Genomic DNA, 21,130 nt, shown 5'->3' with positions numbered 1-21,130 from the left:
AGGCTGGAGCTGCCACCTCCTTGGCAGGGCTGCTCTCCCGGTGTGCCCTGGGTGGGGAAGGTCCTCCTTACAGGTGCTCTCTGGGTTGTCCTACCCAGCACAGACTCCTAAAGGAGGAAAAATAAAAGGAGAGCTGCTGATCTAGAAAAGTAGATGTCAGTTAAAAACTTAGCTATTTTTTGTCTTAGCACTGAAAGCTGAGAAAAATGTGTGGTGGTATTTTAAATTTAAGCTCTAAAACCTCTAGATAACTAGAAGCATTTTGTCTGAGTTTTTGTGACAGGTTGTAATGTCTCAACTATTTTTAAAATGAGGTTTATGTTATCCATAAGAAAATGCTTACAGAGCATGTAGTAGACAGTTTAAGGGAACTTTGCAAACCTCCCGCAGTTAAAATGCTCATACCATGGATGCAGGGTCAAGGTCAAGGTCAGCATCTTGTTCATTGCTATCGTACTTGCCTGGTGTTCCTGAAGCCTGTCAATAAATATTTGTTGAGTAAGGGGCTGGGCTGTGAAACCCTGCGGGAGGACCTATTTGACAAAGAGGCAGCTGCTGGAAAGGTTAAGACTGTAGGCATTGAGTCAAACAGACCGGGCTGGGTTCAAGTCCAAGGTGGCTGCTAAAACGGGCTGTGCATGACCCTTGGCTAGTCACTGAGAGCCCTACATTGGTGAAATGTCAGCACTGGTAAAGTGGAGATAATTTTTTTTTACAGGTTTTTTTTTAAGTATAAGATGAGGTAATGTGTGTAAAGGCACCTGGTAAGGCCTCAAACTAGTGGGTGCTGCAGCCATTGCCACGATGTTAATCTCACCTGAGTAAGAGGTGTCCTGGCACGCTGCTGTTATGTTATCCACACTGTTCCCCTGTTTACTTCCACCAGGTTTGACTTGACCCCCTTAATTCTGTTTTGTCAGTTTATCTGACAGCCATTAATCTGTTAAAAGACTTCACACTTCAGAGTTCTTACTAATTTATGCCAGCGTTTATCCCCAGAAATACCTACTTTTGTTGTTGTTTGTTTTTTGTTTTTTTGAGACAGAGTCTTGCTCTGTTGCCCAGGTTGGAGTGCAGTGGCATGATCTCGGCTCACTGCAACCCACACCTCCTGGGTTCAAGTGGCTCTCCTGCCTCAGCCTCCATAATAGCTGAGATTATGGGCATGCACCACCACGCCCAGCTAATTTTTGTATTTTTAGTAGAGATGGGGTTTCATCATGTTGGCCAGGGTGGTTTCAAACACCTGACCTCAGGTCATCCACCCACCTTGGCCTCCCAAAGTGCTGGGATTACAGGCGTGAGCCACCATGCCCGGCCCAGAAATACCTATTTAGTGAGCTTTCTGGAATTCTGCTTTTTCTGTTTTAATCATGAAAGATTTTCCTCTTGTTAACTACCACACTACTATGTCACTGGTCATGTTGAGGTGCATCTCTTCCCTTGGGAAGTTGATACTCCTTCTTTTCTCTGAGTGGTGGTGGCCTGGGTCTGTGGCTGGGTGGTGATGTGATCACTTGAGAGCACCATGCTGTTCGTTGGGATCCATTCCAGGCTTTCTACTCTTTTGGAGCAGATAAAAGCTGTGTGTTTGCCCAACAAAAGGCCATATATATTACATGAACTTGAGGAGATGGTACCTTTTTTTTTTTTTGAAATGGAGTCTTGCTCTGTCGCCTAGGCTGGAGTGCAATGGTGTGATCTCGGCTCACTGCAACCTTTGCCTCCTGGGTTCAAGTGATTCTCCTGTCTCAGCCTGCTGAGTAGCTGGGATTACAGGCGTGCGCCACCATGCCCAGCTAATTTTTGTATTTTTAGTAGAGACGAGGTTTCGCCACATTGGCCAGGCTGGTCTCCATCTCCTGACCTTAGGTGATCTGCCCACCTCAGCCTCCCAAAGTGCTGAAGTTACAGGTGTGAGCCACTGTGTCCAGCCAAGATGGTACCTATTAAAGGTAGCTCGTGTCCAGTGTTCTCTGAGAGGGGTGAAAAAGTGAGCTCCTCAGGGCCCATCTTAGCTCATCAACTCACTACAGAAGGGTTAGCCTTGGCTGTGTTGTGTTTCTATAACAAGGTGGTGGGAGTATTGGGAGTATTTTTGTCTCCAGCAGAGCCAGCCTGATGGTTAAAATAGGGTATGATTGGTATGGATTTAAAAACACAGGTCATTCCAGGAGTCCAGGTTGACATAAATATGGATGAGAAATGATAAATAAGGAGGACAATGCATAATTTTCTGCAAGCATAATTTGATGGAATTTGAAAGATTCTGTTAATGTCAAGTTTTTGGTTTGGGTTGTTTTTTTTGGATGGATTGTGGGACTTGTTCTTTGATATATATATAAAAGTGTGTGTGTATATATATATATATATATATATACTTTTTTATTTTTTGAGACGGAGTTTCGCTCTTGTTGCCCAGGCTGGAGTGCAATGGTGCAATCTTGGCTCACCACAACCTCCACCTTCTGGGTTCAAATGATTCTCTTGCCTCAGCCTCCAGAGTAGCTGGGATTACAGGCATGCACCACCATGACCGGCTAATTTTTTTGTATTTTTAGTAGAGCGGGGGTTTCTCCATGTTGGTCAGACTGGTCTTGGACTCCCAACCTCAGGTGATCTGCCCGCCTCAGCCTCTCAAAGTGCTGGGATTACAGGCGTGAGCCACCACACCTGGTGATACTTGTTTTGCTCTGTGTCCTAGGAGCTCACACACTCACATATTCCACCCCTGTTTACTTTGATTAGTGCCACAGGGCTCCTCCTTTCCTCCGCTTCCCTTCTGGGATGTGGTGCTATCTAAAAGGCATGTCTGATCCTCCCCCATCCCAAAAGCCTGCCAGTGGCTCCTACTCAACTGGCCCTAGAGCCCAGGGCCAGCTCAGCCAGACTTCCCTGAAGAGGAGCTCTGCACCTGCCTTCTCTACTTCCCCCTCTCCTAATCTCTCTTTTCTAATCTCTTATTGTCAAATTCTGAAAAAATTATGAAAGTAAATATGGAGTTTAATATACAGTCACCACCTGGGTCAACAAATAGGAGATTGTCAACACCCCAGAAGCTTCCCATGTGTATTTTCCAGCCAAACACACCTCCTGCCCCTTCCCCCAGTCCACCATCCTGACTATGTGGTGGTCTTGCCCAGTTCATCTTCAGACCACTCCAGTCTGGCGGCATTGAAAGTCCCCTGGTCAGGAGCCTGGGATGGGGCCTCCGTGTTCCTGGATCCTCTGGTTGCTCTTAGGTTCTCACCCTACCCAACATCCTGGCAGTGTCTGCTATGGGGCACTCTGTCCCTCCTGCCATACTCTCTCATCTCGCATCCTGAGCCCCCACACTGTCCTGTTTTTCTTCTTCCGCTTTGGTCGCCTTTTCTTAGTGGGGTCTGTGGCCCCGGAGACCTCTTAGGCCTCTATCTCAGAACCTAGGCCGGGTGCTGTGGTGGGTTGAGAACAGTTGGCAATCACCCATAGGGTCCACTGGCTGAGCCCTGAGCCCCTGTGTTTTTTTTTTTTTCTGATACCAAATACATTTTCCACACCAAGCTGTCCTGTAATTCTTTGACACTGACTGGGTGTTCAGAAGTTCCATTCAATTCTGACACTAACTCTCAGAGTTAGCACAGATCCCACAGATGAGGGCCCAGTCCCACAAGATGGCCCCACTTTAGACACCAGCTGCAAAAGGGGCGCCCAGGCACTTCTGTCTGGCCGAGTACAGATTCGATGGTTTCCACCGCCCCTCCTCAGGTTCAGTCATTTTCTGCAGTGACTCACAGGACTCAGGAAGGTGCTTTACTTAAACAATCACTGATATGTTTTAAAGGATACAATTCAGGAACAGCCACATGGGAGAGATCCATAGAGTGAGGCTGTCAGATGCAGGAGCCTCCGTCCTTATGGAGTCAGAACGAGCTCCACTCAGAAGCTCCCCAGACCCCACCGTTTAGGTATTTTTTCTGGAGATTTCACTAGGTAGGCATGACTCATTGGCCATTTGGTGATTGAACTCAATGTCCAGCTCCTCTAACTTCCCTGGAGGTCCAGGGGATGGGGCTGAAAATTCCCACTCTCTAATCACCTGGCTGGCTTTTCTGGTGACCTGCCCTTATCCTGAAGCTGTCTACCACCCTGTTCCCACAAAAGTCACTTCATTAGCGTAAACTTGGGTATGATTGAAAGGGACTCATTATGAATAACAAAAGACGCTCATATCACTCACGAGATTCAAGGATTTGATTAAATATTTTTCATTATAGCACACTCATTCTTTCTGGGACTCAGTTTCCTCATCTATGAAAGTAGAACAAAATTTGTTCATTTTGGATCATAATTAAGTTAGAATTCACTGGGAGCGATGTGATTGGTACAGTGACTCCATAGATAGTAGCTGCTACTGTCATCAACATTATAATTGTCCCTTTGATCCTGGGGCCTTTCAAGCACAAGTGAGTGCAAAGCGTGGGCCGAGTGCTTGCAAACGTTCTTGTCTCCTGGATGTGTAGGACAGAGGCTAGAGCCAGCCACACAGCACATTGGTTTGAGGGCCAACCAGGACTGCAGTGACAGCCCCAGGCTGATTCTGTGTACAAATATTTCATCTGTTATCAGTTCAGCCTTGATTTGTTTCATGGCCCAGGAACTCAAGTGCTTGATGCTGACTAAGATTTGCAGTATTCCAGTATTGAGCCTTTCAAATTGTGTGAATAATAAGTGCTTATTGTAAAAACAAAACAAAACAAACCAAAAAACAAACCAAAAAACCCCCCAAAACTAGAAGATAATAGGTAATTTAAAAAAAATCATCTGATGACTGAAGAGAAATGAAAACTTGTCCACACAGAAGCTTGTAGGTTCACAGCTACATTATCTGTAATAACCAAAAAGTAGAAATAAATGTCCATCAACTGATGAAGGATAAATAACATGTGGTGTATCTATACAATGGACTATTATTCAGTAATAAAAAGGAATGAGTACTGATGCATGCTACAACATGAATAAACCTTAGAACCATTATACTAAATGGAAGAGGCCAGGCACGAAAGACATGTTATATCATTCTGTTTGTATGAAATGTCCAGAATATTTGCATATTTGTGGCAGAGTTCACACACACGCGCACGCGTGCGCATGCACACACACACACACACACACACACAGTGTCCAGAATAGGCAAATCCATAGAGACAGAAAGCAGATTGGTGGTTGCCTAGGGTTGGGGGAGGAATGAGGAATAACTGCTAATGCGTACAAGGCTGTTTTTGGAGTGCTAAAAACGTTCTAAAATTACATTGTGATTGAATTGTATACTTTAATTGGGTGTATGTTATGGTATGTGAATTATATCTCAATAAAGCTGTTTAAAAATATGTGATATGACCCACTGAAGGGTAACCACTTAAAACACTTGAGTATGAATCCTAAACCGTTCTCTCTAGACTGTTTTTCGCCTATGCATTGTGTTGTGATATGTGAGTGCAGAAAAATAGAACCATTAAAGTCATGCATTTTCATTTAAATTATTATTATTATTATTATTTTTTTGAGACGGAGTCTCGCTCTGTCGCCGGGGCTGGAGTGCAGTGGCTGGATCTCAGCTCACTGCAAGCTCCGCCTCCTGGGTTCACGCCATTCTCCTGCCTCAGCCTCCCGAGTAGCTGGGACTATAGGCGCCCGCCACCTCGCCCGGCTAGTTTTTTGTATTTTTTAGTAGAGACGGGGTTTCACCGTGTTAGCCAGGATGGTCTCGATCTCCTGACCTTGTGATCCGCCCGTCTCGGCCTCCCAAAGTGCTGGGATTACAGGCTTGAGCCACCGTGCCCGGCCTTCATTTAAATTATTGTACCTTCCATGTTAAATATACAACATCATTATTTTTAATGACTGCATAGTGTTCCATTATGGAACTCCCATTTTATTGAACAACTCCCCTATTGAGCACTTTGCTTCCTTCCTTATACTTAGACCTTTTTGCCTTATATCATTTATTTATTTACTTTTTTGGAGACAAGAGTCTCATCCTGTCTCCCAGGCTGCAGTGCAGAGGCGCAGTCTCAGTTCACTGCAGCCTCGACCTCCTGGGCTCAAGCAATCCTCCCACCTCAGCCTTCCAAGTAACTGGGACTACAGGAATGCACTACCATGCCTGGCTAATGTTTTTGAATTTTTTGTAGAGACAGGGTTTTGCCGTGTTGCCCAGGCTGCTCTCGAACAATGCACCCACTTCAGCCTCCCAAATATTGGGATTACAGACAGGAGCCACCGTGCCTGGCCCCCAATATGATTTTTTTTTTTTCCAAGTTGGAGTCTCTCTCTGTGTCTCAGGCTGGAGTGCAGTGGCGCGATCTCAGCTCACTGTGACCTTTGCTTCCCAGGTTCAAGTGTTTCCTCTGCCTCAGCCTCCCGAGTAACTGGGTTACAGGCATGTGCCACCACACCCAGCTAATTTTTGTATTTGTTTAGTAGAGACGTGATCTTGCCATGTTGGCCAGGCTGGTCTAGAATTCCTGATCTCAGGTGATTCGCCTGCCTCGGCCTCCCAAAGTGCTGGGATTACAGGCATGAGCCACCACTCCCAGCCTCCACTATGATATTTAAGATGGATTTCCAACTGTAGGATTCATAGGAAAATGACATGAACCTCTTTAAAACCCTTGATACCTATTGGCAGTGGTTTTCCAGGAAGTTGTGTCATTGAAGCCCTTCTTGTTGGTGTCTCACTCTCTCCAACACACACGCTTAGCCCAGGTGTATAGTCTGCTAGTCCCACAGGTGAATAGTAGTATATGACTGCCAATTTACTTTTCATTTCTTTGGCTATAAGTAAATTTGAATATTTGTTCCTGCTTATTACCCAGTAGTATTCTTTTTCAAATTGTTTATATATGTCCTTTTCTCACTTTGTTACTTTTTCTCATTAATTTGCAAGAGCTATTTATAAATTAAAGATACTGAGCTTTTTTTGTTTTTGTTTTTTGGTTTTTGAGACGGAGTCTTGCTCAGCCACCCAGGCTGGAGTGCAGTGGCGCGATCTTGGCTCACTGCAACCACCGTCTCCCGGGTTCAGGCAATTCTGCCTCAGCCTCTCGAGTAGCTGGGATTACAGGTACCTGCCATCACGCCTGGCTAATTTTTGTATTTTAGTAGAGATGGGATTTCACCATGTTGGCCAGTTTTGTCTTGAACTCCTGACTTCAGGTGATCCGCCTGCCTCAGCCTCCCAAAGTGTTAGGATTATAGACATGAGCCACTGCGCCTGGCCAGTTTTTTTTTTTTTTTGAGATAGAGTCTCGCTCTGTCACCCAGCCTGGAGTGCAGGGGTGCAGTCTTGCTCATTGCAACCTCTGCCTCCCAGAATCCAGCAATTCTCCTGACTCAGCCTCCTGAGTAGCTGGCACTGCAGGCACCTACCACCACGTCCAGCTAATTTTTTGTGTTTTTTTAGTAGAGACAGAGGTTCACCATGTTGGCCAGGGTGGTCTCGAACTCCTGACCTCAAGTGATCCACCTACCTCGGCCACCCAAAGTGCTGGGATTACAGACGTAAGCCACTGTGCCTGGCCAATGTTGACCATTTTGTCAAATGGTTATTTAAGGTTTAATATGTGTCAAGATTATACTTGAAGGTTTCTGCATTTGGTATAATGCTTAGAAAGTTCTTCTTGACCAGGGTTATTTAAACACACACACATACTTTTGTGGTTTTGCTTTTTAAACGTAATTTTTATTCTCTTTGATTTATTTTGCTTTAAAGTGTTAGGTAGGAATACACATTTTTAAAAGTATTTGTTCAGGCCGGGTGCGGTGGCTCACGCCTGTAATCCCAGCACTTTGGGAGGCCGAGGCGGGCGGATCACAAGGTCGGGAGATCGAGACCACGGTGAAACCCCGTCTCTACTAAAAATACAAAAGATTAGCCCGGCGCAGTGGCGGGCGCCTGTAGTCCCAGCTACCCGGGAGGCTGAGGCAGGAGAATGGCTTGAACCCAGGAGGCGGAGCTTGCAGTGAGCTGAGATCGCGCCACTGCACTCCAGACTGGTGGACAGAGCGAGACTCCGTCTCAAAAAAAAAAAAAAAAAAAGTATTTGTTCAATAGTTGCTTAACATTGTCATTTGTTTCCTCACTACCTTTCTTTTTAAAATACAGCACTGTGTTTTAAATGGCACTATTCCATTGTCATATGCAACAGACTTAGTGATATTTAATTTTATTTAATATCCAGTTCATATTCAGATTTCCCCTTTGTCTCACAATGTCTTTTTTTTTTTTTTTTTTTTTTTTTTGAGGGAGTCTCACTCTGTCGCCCAGGCTGGAGTGCAGTGGTGAGATCTTGGCTCATTGCAACCTCCGCCTCCTGGCCTCTAGCAATTCTCTTGCCTCAGCCTGCCGAGTAACTGGGACTACAGGTGCATGCCACTGTGCCTGGCTAATTTTTTGTGTTTTAGTAGAGATGGGGTTTTGCCATGTTGCCTAGGGTGGTCTCAAACTCCTGAGCTCAGGCAGTCCACCCACCTCAGCCTCCCAAAGTGCTGGGATTACAGGTGTGAGCCACCACACCTGGCCACGGCTAATTTTGTATTTTTAGTAGAGATGGGGTCCAGCTAATTTTTGTATTTTTAGTAGAGACGGGGTTTTACCATGTTTGCCAGGCTGGTCTCGATCTCCTGACCTCAGGTGATCCGCCCACCTCGGCCTCCCAAAGTGCTGGGATTATAGGTGTGAGCCACCATACCTGGCCCCTCTTTTTCTTTTTATTCTGTTGACTTGTTAGAAAAACTGGGTCATTTATCCTGTAGAAGGTCCTGCAGTTGAGTTGGCTGTGTGCACCCTCATGGTAGTGTTTCACATGTCCTTCTTTCCCCATCTCTGTGACCTAGTCATTGGTCTCAGGGCAATGTGGTGCCATAGCAGCTGCTCTGATAATTGAAATGCTTTCTGATCTGCTCTGCCCTTGAGGCAGCCACTTGTCACGTGTGGCTACAGAGCACTTGAATTGTGGCTAGTGTGATTGAAGAGTGGAATTTTTTAATCTTATATGAATTAGTTTAACTTTAGTCACACATGGCTAGTGTTTGCCCTAGAAGCTCAATTATATTTAGATTCATCTTTTAAGCAAGTGCTTCAGTATTTAAATATAATTCAGTGGGATTTGAGGAGGCAGATATGTTATGCTTTTATTGGCAGTTGCTGGCATTTTTTCCCCCTGGTTTAATCTGGTCCCTTAGCCTCAGATCATATTGGAAGATTATTTTGTATCTTTTTAAAATAGGCTTTTTGAAATTTTTTTCCTTGTATTCACTGATCCCATTCATCATCTCATTCTCCATTCACTATTGTTAATGATCATTGCTAACACAAATTTAAAACTATGGATACTCCTACAACTTTAACATTTTTGACTGTTTTCTCTTTTCTTTTTTTTTCTTTCTTTCTTTTTTTTTTTTTTGAGATGGAGTTTCGCTCTTGTTGCCTAGGCTGGAGTGCAACGGCGTAGTCTCAGCTCACGGCAACCTCCACCTCCCGGGTTCCAGTGATTCTCCTGCCTCAGCCTCCTGAGTAGCTGGGATTACAGGCATGTGCCACCACACCCGGCTAATTTTGTATTTTTAGTAGAGATGGGGTTTTTCCATGTCGGTCAGGCTGGTCTCGAACTCCCAACCTCAGCTGATCCGCCCGCCTTGGCCTCCCAAAGTGCTGGGATTACAGGCATGAGCCACTGCACCTGGCCTGTTTGTTTTCTAGCCCTTTGCTGCATCTCTATTTTTATATAGTCACTGTTAATGTCGATACTGCTTTATTTGTTGTTTGACCTCACAGTGTATTATATTTTCCCCTTGTTTCTGAATAGTCTTTGCTTTAGGAAGTATATTTTATATTCTCTTTTTACCCCTATAGCATCTTACCAGAGCTGAGTGTAACTAAATGCTTTCTGGTTTGAATTTGTGAAAAATTTGCCCTGGCTTACACAGGTCGTAGCTGAAACCCATCCTGCTGGCAGATGTATCTGAGCAGAGCTTTCCGTGAGCCAGGAGCAGGTTGGGTGTCTGCTGCAAGGCTCAGCACTGTTACGATGCCAGCATTGTCTCTTTAGATCTTATTTTATTATTTTATTGAGACAGAGTCTTGCTCTGTCACCTGGGCTGGAGTGCAGTGGCGCAATCTTAGCTCACTGCAACCTCTGCCTCCCGGGTTCAAGTGATTCTCATGCTTCAGCTGCCCAAGTAGCTGGGATTACAGGTGTGCACCACCATGCCCAGCTAATTTTTGTATTTTTAGTAGAGATGGGGTTTCACCATGTTCACCAGGCCGGTCTCGAACACCTGACCTCTAGTGATCCATCCGCCTCAGCCTCTCAAAGTGCTGGGATTACAGGCATGAGCCACTGCACCAGCCATCTTTACATCTTCAAAAAGAGGAAATCGACCTTGGAGCCAGGCCAGACCAGAGGGCCCATCAGGTGTTTATAGTGTAATCAGCCTGGCACTCAGGCAGTTTGGGTTTTTTCCTGAATTCTTTTTCCTATAGAGGTTTTAGAGGTACTCTGTTATGACCCAGGCTACTGGGGGCCTCAGGCCAAAGTGGTGATAATAGAAGTGACAGTAAATGTGTAAGCAGCCATAGCTGTGGGCCAGGCACCATGCTGGGCTCTTCACCTGTATGGTTCCATTTAATTCCTTCAACAACTCTGGGAGGAATGGGGTACATTCTCACATAAAGCACAGAAACAAAGTAGCTTGTCCAAAATCATATGGGTGGTTTGGACCCTGCTCAGGCTGTGACCTTTCATTACCGTGCTATGTTCCCTTCTACAAATAAGACAGGAATTAAATCTATGAAACGGTGGATGTGTGCTGTGCAAGAAACTTAGGAGAAAATTCTCCAGGCTTTAGTGACATAGAGGCTTGAAAGACTGTTTGAGAAAGAGCGTGAGGTGTGGCTGTGTACTTTCTATGTGTGAAAGTTTGTTTTGAATGTCACATGTGAGTGCGGGGAATGCTGGAGGGATTTTCACCAGTTTTAGTACATTTGGACCCCTGGAGAGCTTTGTCCATAGCAAGATGATTTGAGTGTGGTTTTTAAAAGATGGCACCAGACCTCTAAATGATAATTACTGTTACCAATTTTGGTTAGTATTTCTTCAGAAAGGGTAGTGGGGTTGGTGAAAATGCAGATTTTGTGGTGATGATTTATCATGTAGTGTCATAAACTTTGCCTTCTTTTGTGTGACCAGTAACCCTGTGACATTGAGACTGAAATATGGACCACCAGGGAGGTTGGGTATTGTAGGTCTTATTTTGAAAGTTCTTCAGTTGCTTTTAGAGCAAAGATGGAATGGTTCTTCTCACTTGTTTTATTTTGTCTCTCTCTCTCTAGGATTTGGTCAACACTGGACTCAGCACTTTCCTTTTCTTTATTGCTTCAATCGTACTGGCTACTTTAAACCACAGAGCCGGAGCAGAAATTGCTGCCGTGGTAAGCAAACTCAAATGGTTAAAGCAGGCTGATCTGGGGACCACCTGTGACCTGCTCGCCTGTCCCTGGCATTTGTCCTGCTCCCCCTCCTGTGGCTTTTCCTTTGCTAAAGATGATGTTACTGGGCCAGCAGGGGTCCCAGTCCCTTCAGTGCTGTGGTTCTCAAAGTATGGGCCCCAGAACAGCAATCTCAGCGTCTGTTAGACATCCTTAGGCTCCACTCCAGAGCTACTGAGTCAGAAATGTATTTGAATGAACCCTCTGGATGATATAGATGCATACTCAAGTTCAAGAACCCCTGCTTTGGTTCGTTTCCAACATAGTCCTTGATGATTGTCAGTGATGTTGTTTAAGAGCCTTACCTGGCCGGGCGTGGTGGCTCACACCTATAATCCCAGCACTTTGGAAGGCTGCAGTGGGCGGATCATGAGGTCAGGAGATTGAGACCATGATGAAACCCCGTCTCTACTAAAAATACAAAAAAAATAGCTGGGTGTGGTGGCAGGTGCCTGTAGTCCCAGCTACTCAGGAGGCTGAGGCAGGAGAATGGTGTGAACCCGGCAGGCAGAGCTTGCAGTGAGCTGAGATCGCGCCACTGAACTCCAGCCTGGGCTACACAGTGAGACTCTGTCTCCAAAAAAAAAAAATAAATAAATGAATAAATAAAAAAAGAAAGGGCCTTACCTGCCTGGGGAAGGGAGGGTTCTTGAATGCAGTCATGACACCATTTAGCAGTCACATGACATTTCAAGGTGGAAATGCCATGGCGGGTAGGGACCAGATAATGTAGGACTTTCCGTCTGCATGCCCTGCATTGCTGTATTGCTCTCAGTTTATGAGGAACAGGTATCCTTTTTGTAATGGGGGGATTAAAAGGTTTATAAATGATTAAACTAGCTGTTCTCTCAGGTGCCACTCAGGAGATTTGTCAGTCTTAATAATTAAAACTCTGTGCTTCTCACTCTGGAGCTGCTTACTTGGAGCTGCCCAGTGAGAGGCAGGTGTGGGGTGGGGGCTGTGATGTGGAACGTTTGGCCCTGTGGCTTGATTTGGGACCCACATGCAAAACCCTGATTTTCTGTCTACGTTACATTTTGTCTGCACTGTATTTTCTCATCTGGGACCAGAGGCCCTGAAGGTGCAGTAAAAGAGGTACTTTTGTGATTTTTTTTGTTATAGGTCCACAATACTTCAAAGGAAACCTTAGGCTGTCTTTAGGTCAGGCAAGATTTTCTGTGTGTCACATGACTAGAGACTCAGCCGTGGTGTGACAGCCACACATCCAGCAGGGCTGGGCACAGGCTTTCCTTTGACTCTGAGCCGCCCTGTCATATGTATTTGAAACAAGACTTTAGATTAAATGGGGCTGCTGAGAGGGGAAAGAGATCAAAGAATGAAGGCACAGGGTTGTAGTGGTCAGTTGGCAGAGCAGGAAGGGGCTGCACGTGGCTTGGGTCACCACGGAAGCCTTGTGGGGCTAGGCCACGTGCCCGAGGACTAACTGTGCTGGTGTGTTTTAGATATTTGGCTTCTTGGCGACTGCGGCATATGCAGTGAACACATTCCTGGCAGTGCAGAAATGGAGAGTCAGCATCCGCCAGCAGAGCACCAATGACTACATCCGAGCCCGCACAGAGTCCAGGGATGTGGACAGTCGCCCTGAGATCCAGCGCCTGGACACGTGAGGACCTGCCTGGATCCTCCTCCCTCCCGTCCTTGTGCCCGTCTCTCAGTCAAGTTTTCTTTCCCTTGTTGTGTCAGATTTCCATGTGATTCAGTTGAATTTTGTCCTCTTTGGTAAAAGTTCATTTTGGGGAAGGGTTTCCCGAGTGGCCCAGTGGGCGGGTCCGCGGTGGAGTCAGGAGGCCCATGTTCCTTGGTGTTTGGGGCTGTGGAGCAGCCAGTGTCACTGCCCAGGTCCACTTGAAGTCTTACCTGCCCTGAAGCACAGGCTTCCTTTGACTCTGAGCCACCCTGTCATGTGTATTTGTAACAAGACGACTTTGGATTAAATGGGGCTGCTAAAAGGGGGGGAAATATGAAGGAATGAAGGGACAGCATTGGAACGGTCAGTCGGTAGTGGTTCTCAGGCAGCCCTAGGCACCACCTGCTCCAAGTCAGTGTTGAGTCTGGCTGCCAGGATCCAACCCACTCCTCGTCTTCCATGCCAGGGCCCCCAGGCAGCCAGCACCAGCCCAAAGGCCACAGGGTTGGGGAAAGCTGATGTCCTATTAGGATGGCTCCTAGGGACCTGTGACTCATGAGAGGGTTACCTTTTGTTTCCTACTCTGATGAGAAATCACTTGATTCTTCCTCAAATGAATCAGCTTCCTGAACCCCAGATTCTTCTCCAGGAATATGGGGACCATCTTGTTTTCCAGTTTCCTGCCTTCCCTAAGTACTTTGAGGCTGAACTGCAGATTTTCAGTCATTTTACCTTCTCAGGTAAAAGCCATGAAAGAAACAAGCCTATTCCACCAGCCGAAGCACTTGCCCATTTGCTGGCTTCATGGACCACAGGTGGGAGGTATGTGGTTGTGTTAAAAAACAGCATGCACATGCGCGCACACACACACACACACACACACACGCCCCTCTATTTTAGGGATGTGTGCTAATTTTCTAAATGCCTGCAAAGAGTTCTAATGTGATTCTGAGCAGATTCATCTAGGATTTGAAAATACTTGAATTTGCACCAGAACACACCCTTCCACCCATGTTTCAAAAGGCACTAACTGTTGCTTTGGGCGCCTCAGTGTCATAACTACAGACATCATTCTTGGGAGTTGTTGGGGTGAAAAATCCTAGCTGCTTAAGGTTTCTGATTGATTATTGATAAAGTGAAGATTATTGTGTGTGGTGAATGAGTTCAGTGAGTCCCCATGATGCAGTAGTTTTGTTTTTTTTTAACTAGAGATTAATTATATCTTTTATGGAAAAAAGTTGGTTTGGTTTGTCAGGTTTTCACTCTTTGAACTGTTTTTAATGTTTACAAACCTCACTCTAGCTCTAACATTTTGTGTTTAGCCCTTACCAAAAAGCACTTACTGTGGTAGGAAGATTTTGCAGTAATGTGGAGAAATCCCCAAGATCAAGTGCTGACAAATGTTGACAGCTTTAGCAGTGTACTGTGTAATAAATAACTCCGAGGGGGCGGCGGGGGTCTTTGTGAGAAAGTGTCCCCTTATGCACATGTGGCGTCTCATTCCCCGGGAAAGGATAGCATCTGATCTCACAGTGTTGATCAGGCAACACTGCTGGGCTGGGGGTCGGAGCTGGGGTTAGCTCCCTGCACCAACACCTTGAGTACGATCTGAGTTCGGAGCAGTGGCCCAGGCTATGTGGCTGAGCACCATGTCTGCCTCGGGCTGACCCTGCTAGCCTGTTAACAACTGTCTCCCCTCTGCTCCCACAGAGAGGGCAGCCAGGCCGGCTCACAGCTGGGTGTGCTGCCTGTCAGGTCTGTTGAGTGTGTTTGCAAAGTCAAAACTGGGCTTATCTCCCATTGAGAGTCCCTTTTAAAATAAGGCCACAAAGGCTCAGCCTTGCATTAAATGGGGCCCACTTGGAAGGACCACCCTGAGCTTTATCAGAAATCTCCTGCTGGGAATCATGTTACTTGGCCCCCAAAAAAGACCACCTTTGAAGTGAGATTAAAAAGAAAAACACCATTCAGGTGGGCTTGTTGCCCAAGTTTTCCCAGGTCACTTCAGTAAAACCACTTAATCATCTGGTGAAAGTGGGAGCAGGTGGTCGGCCTCCCAAGGATATGTTGTCAGCTGTAAGAAATAGTTCTGAAGTCACTGAAACTAAATGCAGATGAATGACCAAAAAGGATGACACGCCACAGAGCGACTTAGGAGTCAATTTGCATCTTCGTGATAGACTCTTCAGAATTATTTATGTCCCTGTAACTATTTAATATCCTTTGTGCCATGAGGCTCCCCTGTGGTTTTGTAAATGTTCTCCTTGTATTTAATTAACTCCCACTAGGACCGGAAGTGGTGCCATGGACACTTTCTATTTGATGTAATGTGTGGTTGCACATGTCATCATGTATAGACCATGTGGTGACGAAAGTTCTGGAGGGAATAGGGTTGTCCACGGTGAATGTGGAGACGCCTATATTTTTCTTATATTGCCTCTGTGCAAACAGAAGACAATCTATATCTGGGAGCCTTAAAATGACCTCTTGGCAAATTGAAGGAAGTGTTTTGCATTTAATAGTTTCAATAGGGACCAATATCAGTTTGGTTTGGGGCATTTGAAGGCTGAGTGACCTTAGTTTTTCTCACTGTTCTGGTGGGATGATATAGGTTTTCACATTTCAAGCAAAACTTGAAGAAACTGCAGTTGCTATGTGCATTTGGATTTGTTCCTGGACACTGTACAGCTGAAACCCTCAAGCATTTGGTGGAACCTCTGGTGGTTTTAGATGGATGCAAACACTGAACGTCCTCAGAGAAAGTTTATTTTGGCACTGATTGGGTGGCTTTGGTATTTTTTCCCTCTGATTTCTCTTTGATATCCTTCCTTTGCACTGCTGAAGGCATTGGAGGGAAATACGTTTTCCCTGCCTTAAAGAGGGATTACAGTCATGAAAGGTTGAAGATACTTGTTGGCCCCACATAAAGCTGGGAAGAGCAGATGCAGTTACAGATTAAAATCGCATCAGATAAGTTCAATTTGAAGTGAACAGCCATCCGAGGGAGGTGACTTTTGTCTACAGAAAAAGCAAGAATGTGGCAGCCTGCACAGCCCCGATACACATCTTCCTTGGCAACGTGAGCTAAAGCCAGCATGGGCAAGGCCAGCCCAGCTCTGAGGGCTTGGCCCTGGGAAGCCGGCAGCACCCGCAGCCCTTTGGGTCCTGTTACTGTCCCCTGGCGGGAAGGCTCACGCCTGTGGGCAGCCACGGAATGTGTCTGACCTCCACCCTATGTCGGGTGCTTCTGGGAGAGCTTCGTGACTCAGTTGAAAACATTTTGACGCTCTTCAAGTTTGCAGTTTCATCTGTGGTTCTTGGAAGCTGTCCTAGTGAGTCAGCGTTGGGTTAAGCCTGAGGAGACTAAGCTCTAACACCTTTGTGCACTCATGTATGTGAATTCTTGCTTGCAGTGAATGAGCCCTGAACAACCCTAGTGTCTGTCATGTCCTGCGTGTGGCCCAGGCGTACGTTTTCTTGTAGATTCACATGAGAAAACCTCACCTATCCATGTGCTCTAAGAGGTGGACTGAGGTCTAATCCCTCTCTGGCGAGGTAAATCGCCAGATTTTCTGTGGGTTGGTCTTAGCACCTAGGAGATGAATAGAGCGTGGAGACACCTGACCAATTTAGTGATTCTGCAAGGCAGTGATGATTTAAGGGTTCCCATTGTCTCATCTGTGTTCAAAACAATCATGAAGTCTTTGTGCCACTGCCTGACTGTCATCTTCTCCAGATCTTGTTTACAGAGAAATAATGACATTAAACAGGTATCAGAAAGGGGAAAAAAGTTTCTAGGCCAAGAGCTACTGTGGATTCTCTTGAGCAGAATAACAAGTTGCTTCCTGCTCCAGGGACTGCCGTTAGCTTGTGAGGTCTCTAGGTGCCTTGTTAGTTCCCAGTGAAGTTGCAGAATCCAGGGTTTTTTCCAGGTTTGTCTTATTTTATCAGCACCCATGTCCAGGCCCAACAGCTTGGTAGGCTGGTGAGGTCCACACACAGTCAGGTCTGGGAGATGAGGGAGGAAGCGGTGGCCTGGAACACCCCGCCTGTCTTCCATCAGCACTAGACAGCTCAGGCTACCTTGGAAACGTGTACTTGGTTAACTGCCTTCCTGTCCTCTTGTCTTTGAAAGCTGTCTTATGTTCCACAGTCAGCTTGAGGGCAAGAGTGGGATGCTGGCGACAGGTTTTCCCCGTGCTATGGGTGAGCTCCTGGCATCTGGCTCAGGAACATGTGGGTCCAGCAGGTGACTCTGAAGCTGGCTTGGCTGCCATCTCAGGACGCAGGCCTGACACCCTCAGCTTTCAGCTTTGTAAACTTCCCTGGCGCTTTACAGAATCTTGTGTTGCTTCTCTTCTCAGCAGATGGCATTCAAATCACAAGAACTGTCTGGTTGAGAAAGTAATTTAAAATATTTGACCTTTTATGTTTCTTTTATTTAGAAACTGTGAGAGAAAATACCTTCAATATCTATTACGTCTAGAAGAATGTTCTTCTGAAAGTGAATGTTCTGTTCAATTCTTCTTCATGTGAGTGAGTAGCATTTGTACACTCTTCAGCTTGAAGCGGAATAGGTCCTATTATATTTTCTCTTCTTTTGTCTGGGATACATTATTTTTCCATTTGGATACAGTTTTTCAACCTTGGGGAATTTTTTTTTCCTTTCTCGTTTTTCCTATCCACAAACGTAACAGTAAGGGAAGAAATCACCCACAAGCCCACTGAGTTTGAATCACTGGCAACTTGCCTAGAAAAGTTTAGATGATGGGTCCTTGAATGGTGTACCTATTTCATAGGGAAGTTTGTTGTCTATGTTTTTTTATGCTGAGGCTTTAATTCAGGTGACTTGCTATCTAGACACCTGGGGTGGTGTGTTTTCTTTGGGATGCATAATACAGAAAGGCCAGGGAGCCTTTGGCTTGGACCCCAGGGAGCTATCGAAACTTTTAAAGTTTGAGTTTAGGAGTAAGAACATATCTCAAACCACCTTAGTCAGCTTTGCTAATGGGATTTAGGGCCAGGCCAGAGTTTCTTTTCCTAACTGTTTCTGAAAAGAGAGATGGTGTGAAACAAGATTCTGATAATGGTTTGTGTGAGATTTGATCATAGTCTAAAACTATCATGTCTTGAGTTGCCTTAGGATGACAGTGCAGACACCCAGTAGGAAGTACCCCATTTTTATCAGGAAAGTCAGTCACGCGAAGGGATGGTGAGGAGACGAGGGGAGAGAAGGGAGACTTGGTGCCCTTGCACCAGGGTGAGGCCTGACTCACGCTGCTTCCCCCCACAGGCCCTGCTTTGCTTGCCTTTTTCCAGAATCAATTTTGCAGGTTTCAAGACTCTGTTCCCCTCTTTGCAGAAGTGAGGAAGGCAAATACTCAGGGTTTGAAGGGAGACCTGGCTGGCCCGAGGGCTGGCAGATGCGAGGGCAGGACACCTATGATGGACTTGTAGGCTGGCCCAGGCCCAAAGGGGGCTGCCTGCTCCCAACTCTTTCACTCTGTAACCCATTTTAAAATGAGTTTTTGAATCTTGCCTCAAATTGACCTACTTGGATAAAATCAGTGCTTTTCCTAACTTGATTTTGTTTGACATGGTTCCCTCTAAGAGAATGCTAGGAATTGAAACTATTTGTATATGTTGAAATTTGTAGGGGTTCAGGAACCCATGGCAGAAACACTAAACTATTTATTTACAAGTATGACTATTCTTTTTTTCAAAGTAGGCAATTCTGTCTTTCTATATTTTAAGGCAAATAATCACTTCACCTCTGGTGCCTTCCATGCGTCGCATAAGCACTCTTGTCAATCATGGAATTGGAAAAAAAAGATGTACATTTAGTTAAGCCAGATAACACTATTTTTGTAGCATGATTTTAGATTGTGTCCTTTTAATATTGTTTTCAACAATGGTAGTTTTGAGGTTTTGGCCATTTTCTCTTTACACTTCGTATGTATTTTAAAGAAGAAGAAAAAAACAAAAAAATTCCCTGGCTATTCCTCTTTCCTCTCTGCTGCTGCTTCTCCCACATCTTGTTCCTGCTTATTTAAATAGTCTGAGAGTAAGAGTATATTTCTGTGAAATAATTATAAGTCAGTATAATTGCATTTGGCATTTTTTAACCACTTGCTCAGTTTGGAGCCACTGCTCACCTCAAACAGTACAAAGAAAGTGGTTCCATATTTTACAAACAAGAGAGTAGCATCAGAGCCCTGACCTCCTGTCTTTGGGTGTAAAATGGTGAGAGGCCGGCGTCTGGCTCCTTCCCCTGTGGTTTGGGCTGGTGAACTGAGCCCAAGTGTATTCTCTGGCCCGGGCCCCTTCCAGGATCAGTGCAGGCATCCTGCAGAGGCGCGGCCTTCCTGCCACTGCAGAGTGGGAAGCTTCCCGGGGGACCTCAGCCGGCTTCGGAGCTCTCACCTTCCACTCAGATCTCGTATTGGTTCGTTGTGGATGCTCTGGCTAGGCTCGGCGGCATATTCCAGGCTTCAGGCCTGAACAAAACAGGCTGTTTGCTGTGAGGAGCTAGATGACACCAAGACACAGACACATACTCTTCAGCGGCTCCTTTCGCCTCTCCTTCCTGCAGGGCGTGAGTTATGGCTGGTCCCAAAACCCTTGAATAAACTAGCTGAGCCATTGCAAATGAAGGTACAGATGGATTGAAACATAAAATCGTAGCTTTTGATGTCCTTCTGAAGGGTCAGAATATGTAATTATCTGATAACCAAGGAAGTCAAGCCAGATGGCTAAGTAGTAACTTTCCAATATGATTTATCCATGGTACTTCACCTCGTGGCACTTTTGGGGGGCAATATTAACAACTATCACATTTTACTTGTTAAGTCTCTTTCATTTAGGCAGTTTAAAGACACAACTGTGGGCTTTCTGAGGCAATGCCTATTGGGCAAACTTAGGTTTATGTGTTTGGTTTTTCAGCTGACACGGAAGCCCTGGGTGGGTGCCCCCTGGCTGGCCTGGCTCTTGGGTTCAAGTCTGTTATGTCTGGAGTGGGTTGGGGCCCCAAAGCTTTGCTGCTATTGATTTGTCCCTGACAGCAGGCAAAGCCTCACATTGCCCTCAATTTTCCCCCTTTCATTTGAAGGACCAATTTTTCATGGTACTTGTCTTGATCTTTTTCATGGTGTTCAAATCTGTATTTTTGTATGTAGAGGAAAATAATTTTCTCAACACTAATCGTTAATAACTATTGTATAAATCGTCATGAAGGAACTCTTGTTTAATAAATGGACGTGTAAGGATGTCGTTGTCTCTCCTCGCTCTAACTGGCCTCCTCTGCCCCTTAAAGGTTACAGATCCAGTTCCTGAAACAGGGCTGCTGTGTGGAGGTTGAACAGAGCCATGATCCTCGGTGGAACAAGGCCTCTGTGACACCAGCTTTGCCGCTTTGCCAGGGCTGAGAAGGTGGAACTAAATTCCACCAGGGGCCTCTCCGCTCCTGCACACCCAGCTTTCATATGCGTTTTCAGCACATGTGGTGTGTGACAGTTTGGGTGGAATGTCTTGTCTTTTTCCCATCAGCCTGGACAAGAACAGGGACCTGGGTCCTCCAGGGCTGCAGTTCTCTGGGCTGTTTAGAGAGCCCCAGGGTTCCCGCTGCCTGAGGCTGTTGTGAGACACTATCCTGATGTGTAAGTGAGAGGGCCCTGGGCCACTTACCCGACTTTGTCTTAGTTTTTTTGTTTGTAAAAAGGATAGTGTGAGAAGTAGAGCCAGGGTCCCCAACCCCTGGGCAGTGGACTGGTACCATGGGGCCTGTTAGGAGCCAGGCCGCACAGCAGGAGGTGAGTGGCAAGCAACTGAGCTCCACCTCCTGTCAGCTCGGCAGTGGGATTAGGTTCTCTGTGGATCTAGGGTTGTGTGCTCCTTATGAGCATCTAATGCCTGATGATGTGAGATGGAACCGTTTCATCCTGAAACCATTCCCT

At 45.8% G+C, this 21,130-nt stretch overlaps 1 protein-coding gene across 1 annotated transcript in view; it reads left to right on the top strand.

The window, feature by feature from the left end:
- CMTM4 (CKLF like MARVEL transmembrane domain containing 4) overlaps positions 1 to 20,443 on the top strand; it is an 82,404-nt gene extending 61,961 nt beyond the window's left edge. Inside the window, exons 3-4 of the mRNA XM_023210107.1 lie at positions 11,375 to 11,473; positions 12,994 to 20,443. Coding sequence (XP_023065875.1) covers positions 11,375 to 11,473; positions 12,994 to 13,158 — 264 coding nt within the window. The 3' untranslated portion in view covers positions 13,159 to 20,443. The remainder of the gene's footprint in view (positions 1 to 11,374; positions 11,474 to 12,993) is intronic.
- Positions 20,444 to 21,130: the final 687 nt, after the last annotated feature.

Source organism: Piliocolobus tephrosceles, chromosome 17 (assembly GCF_002776525.5).
Source record: "Piliocolobus tephrosceles isolate RC106 chromosome 17, ASM277652v3, whole genome shotgun sequence".
Classification (NCBI taxonomy): Eukaryota; Metazoa; Chordata; class Mammalia; order Primates; family Cercopithecidae; genus Piliocolobus; species Piliocolobus tephrosceles.
The sequence above is the reverse complement of the archived record's forward strand: the minus strand, read 5'-3'. Positions and strand labels throughout refer to the sequence as shown.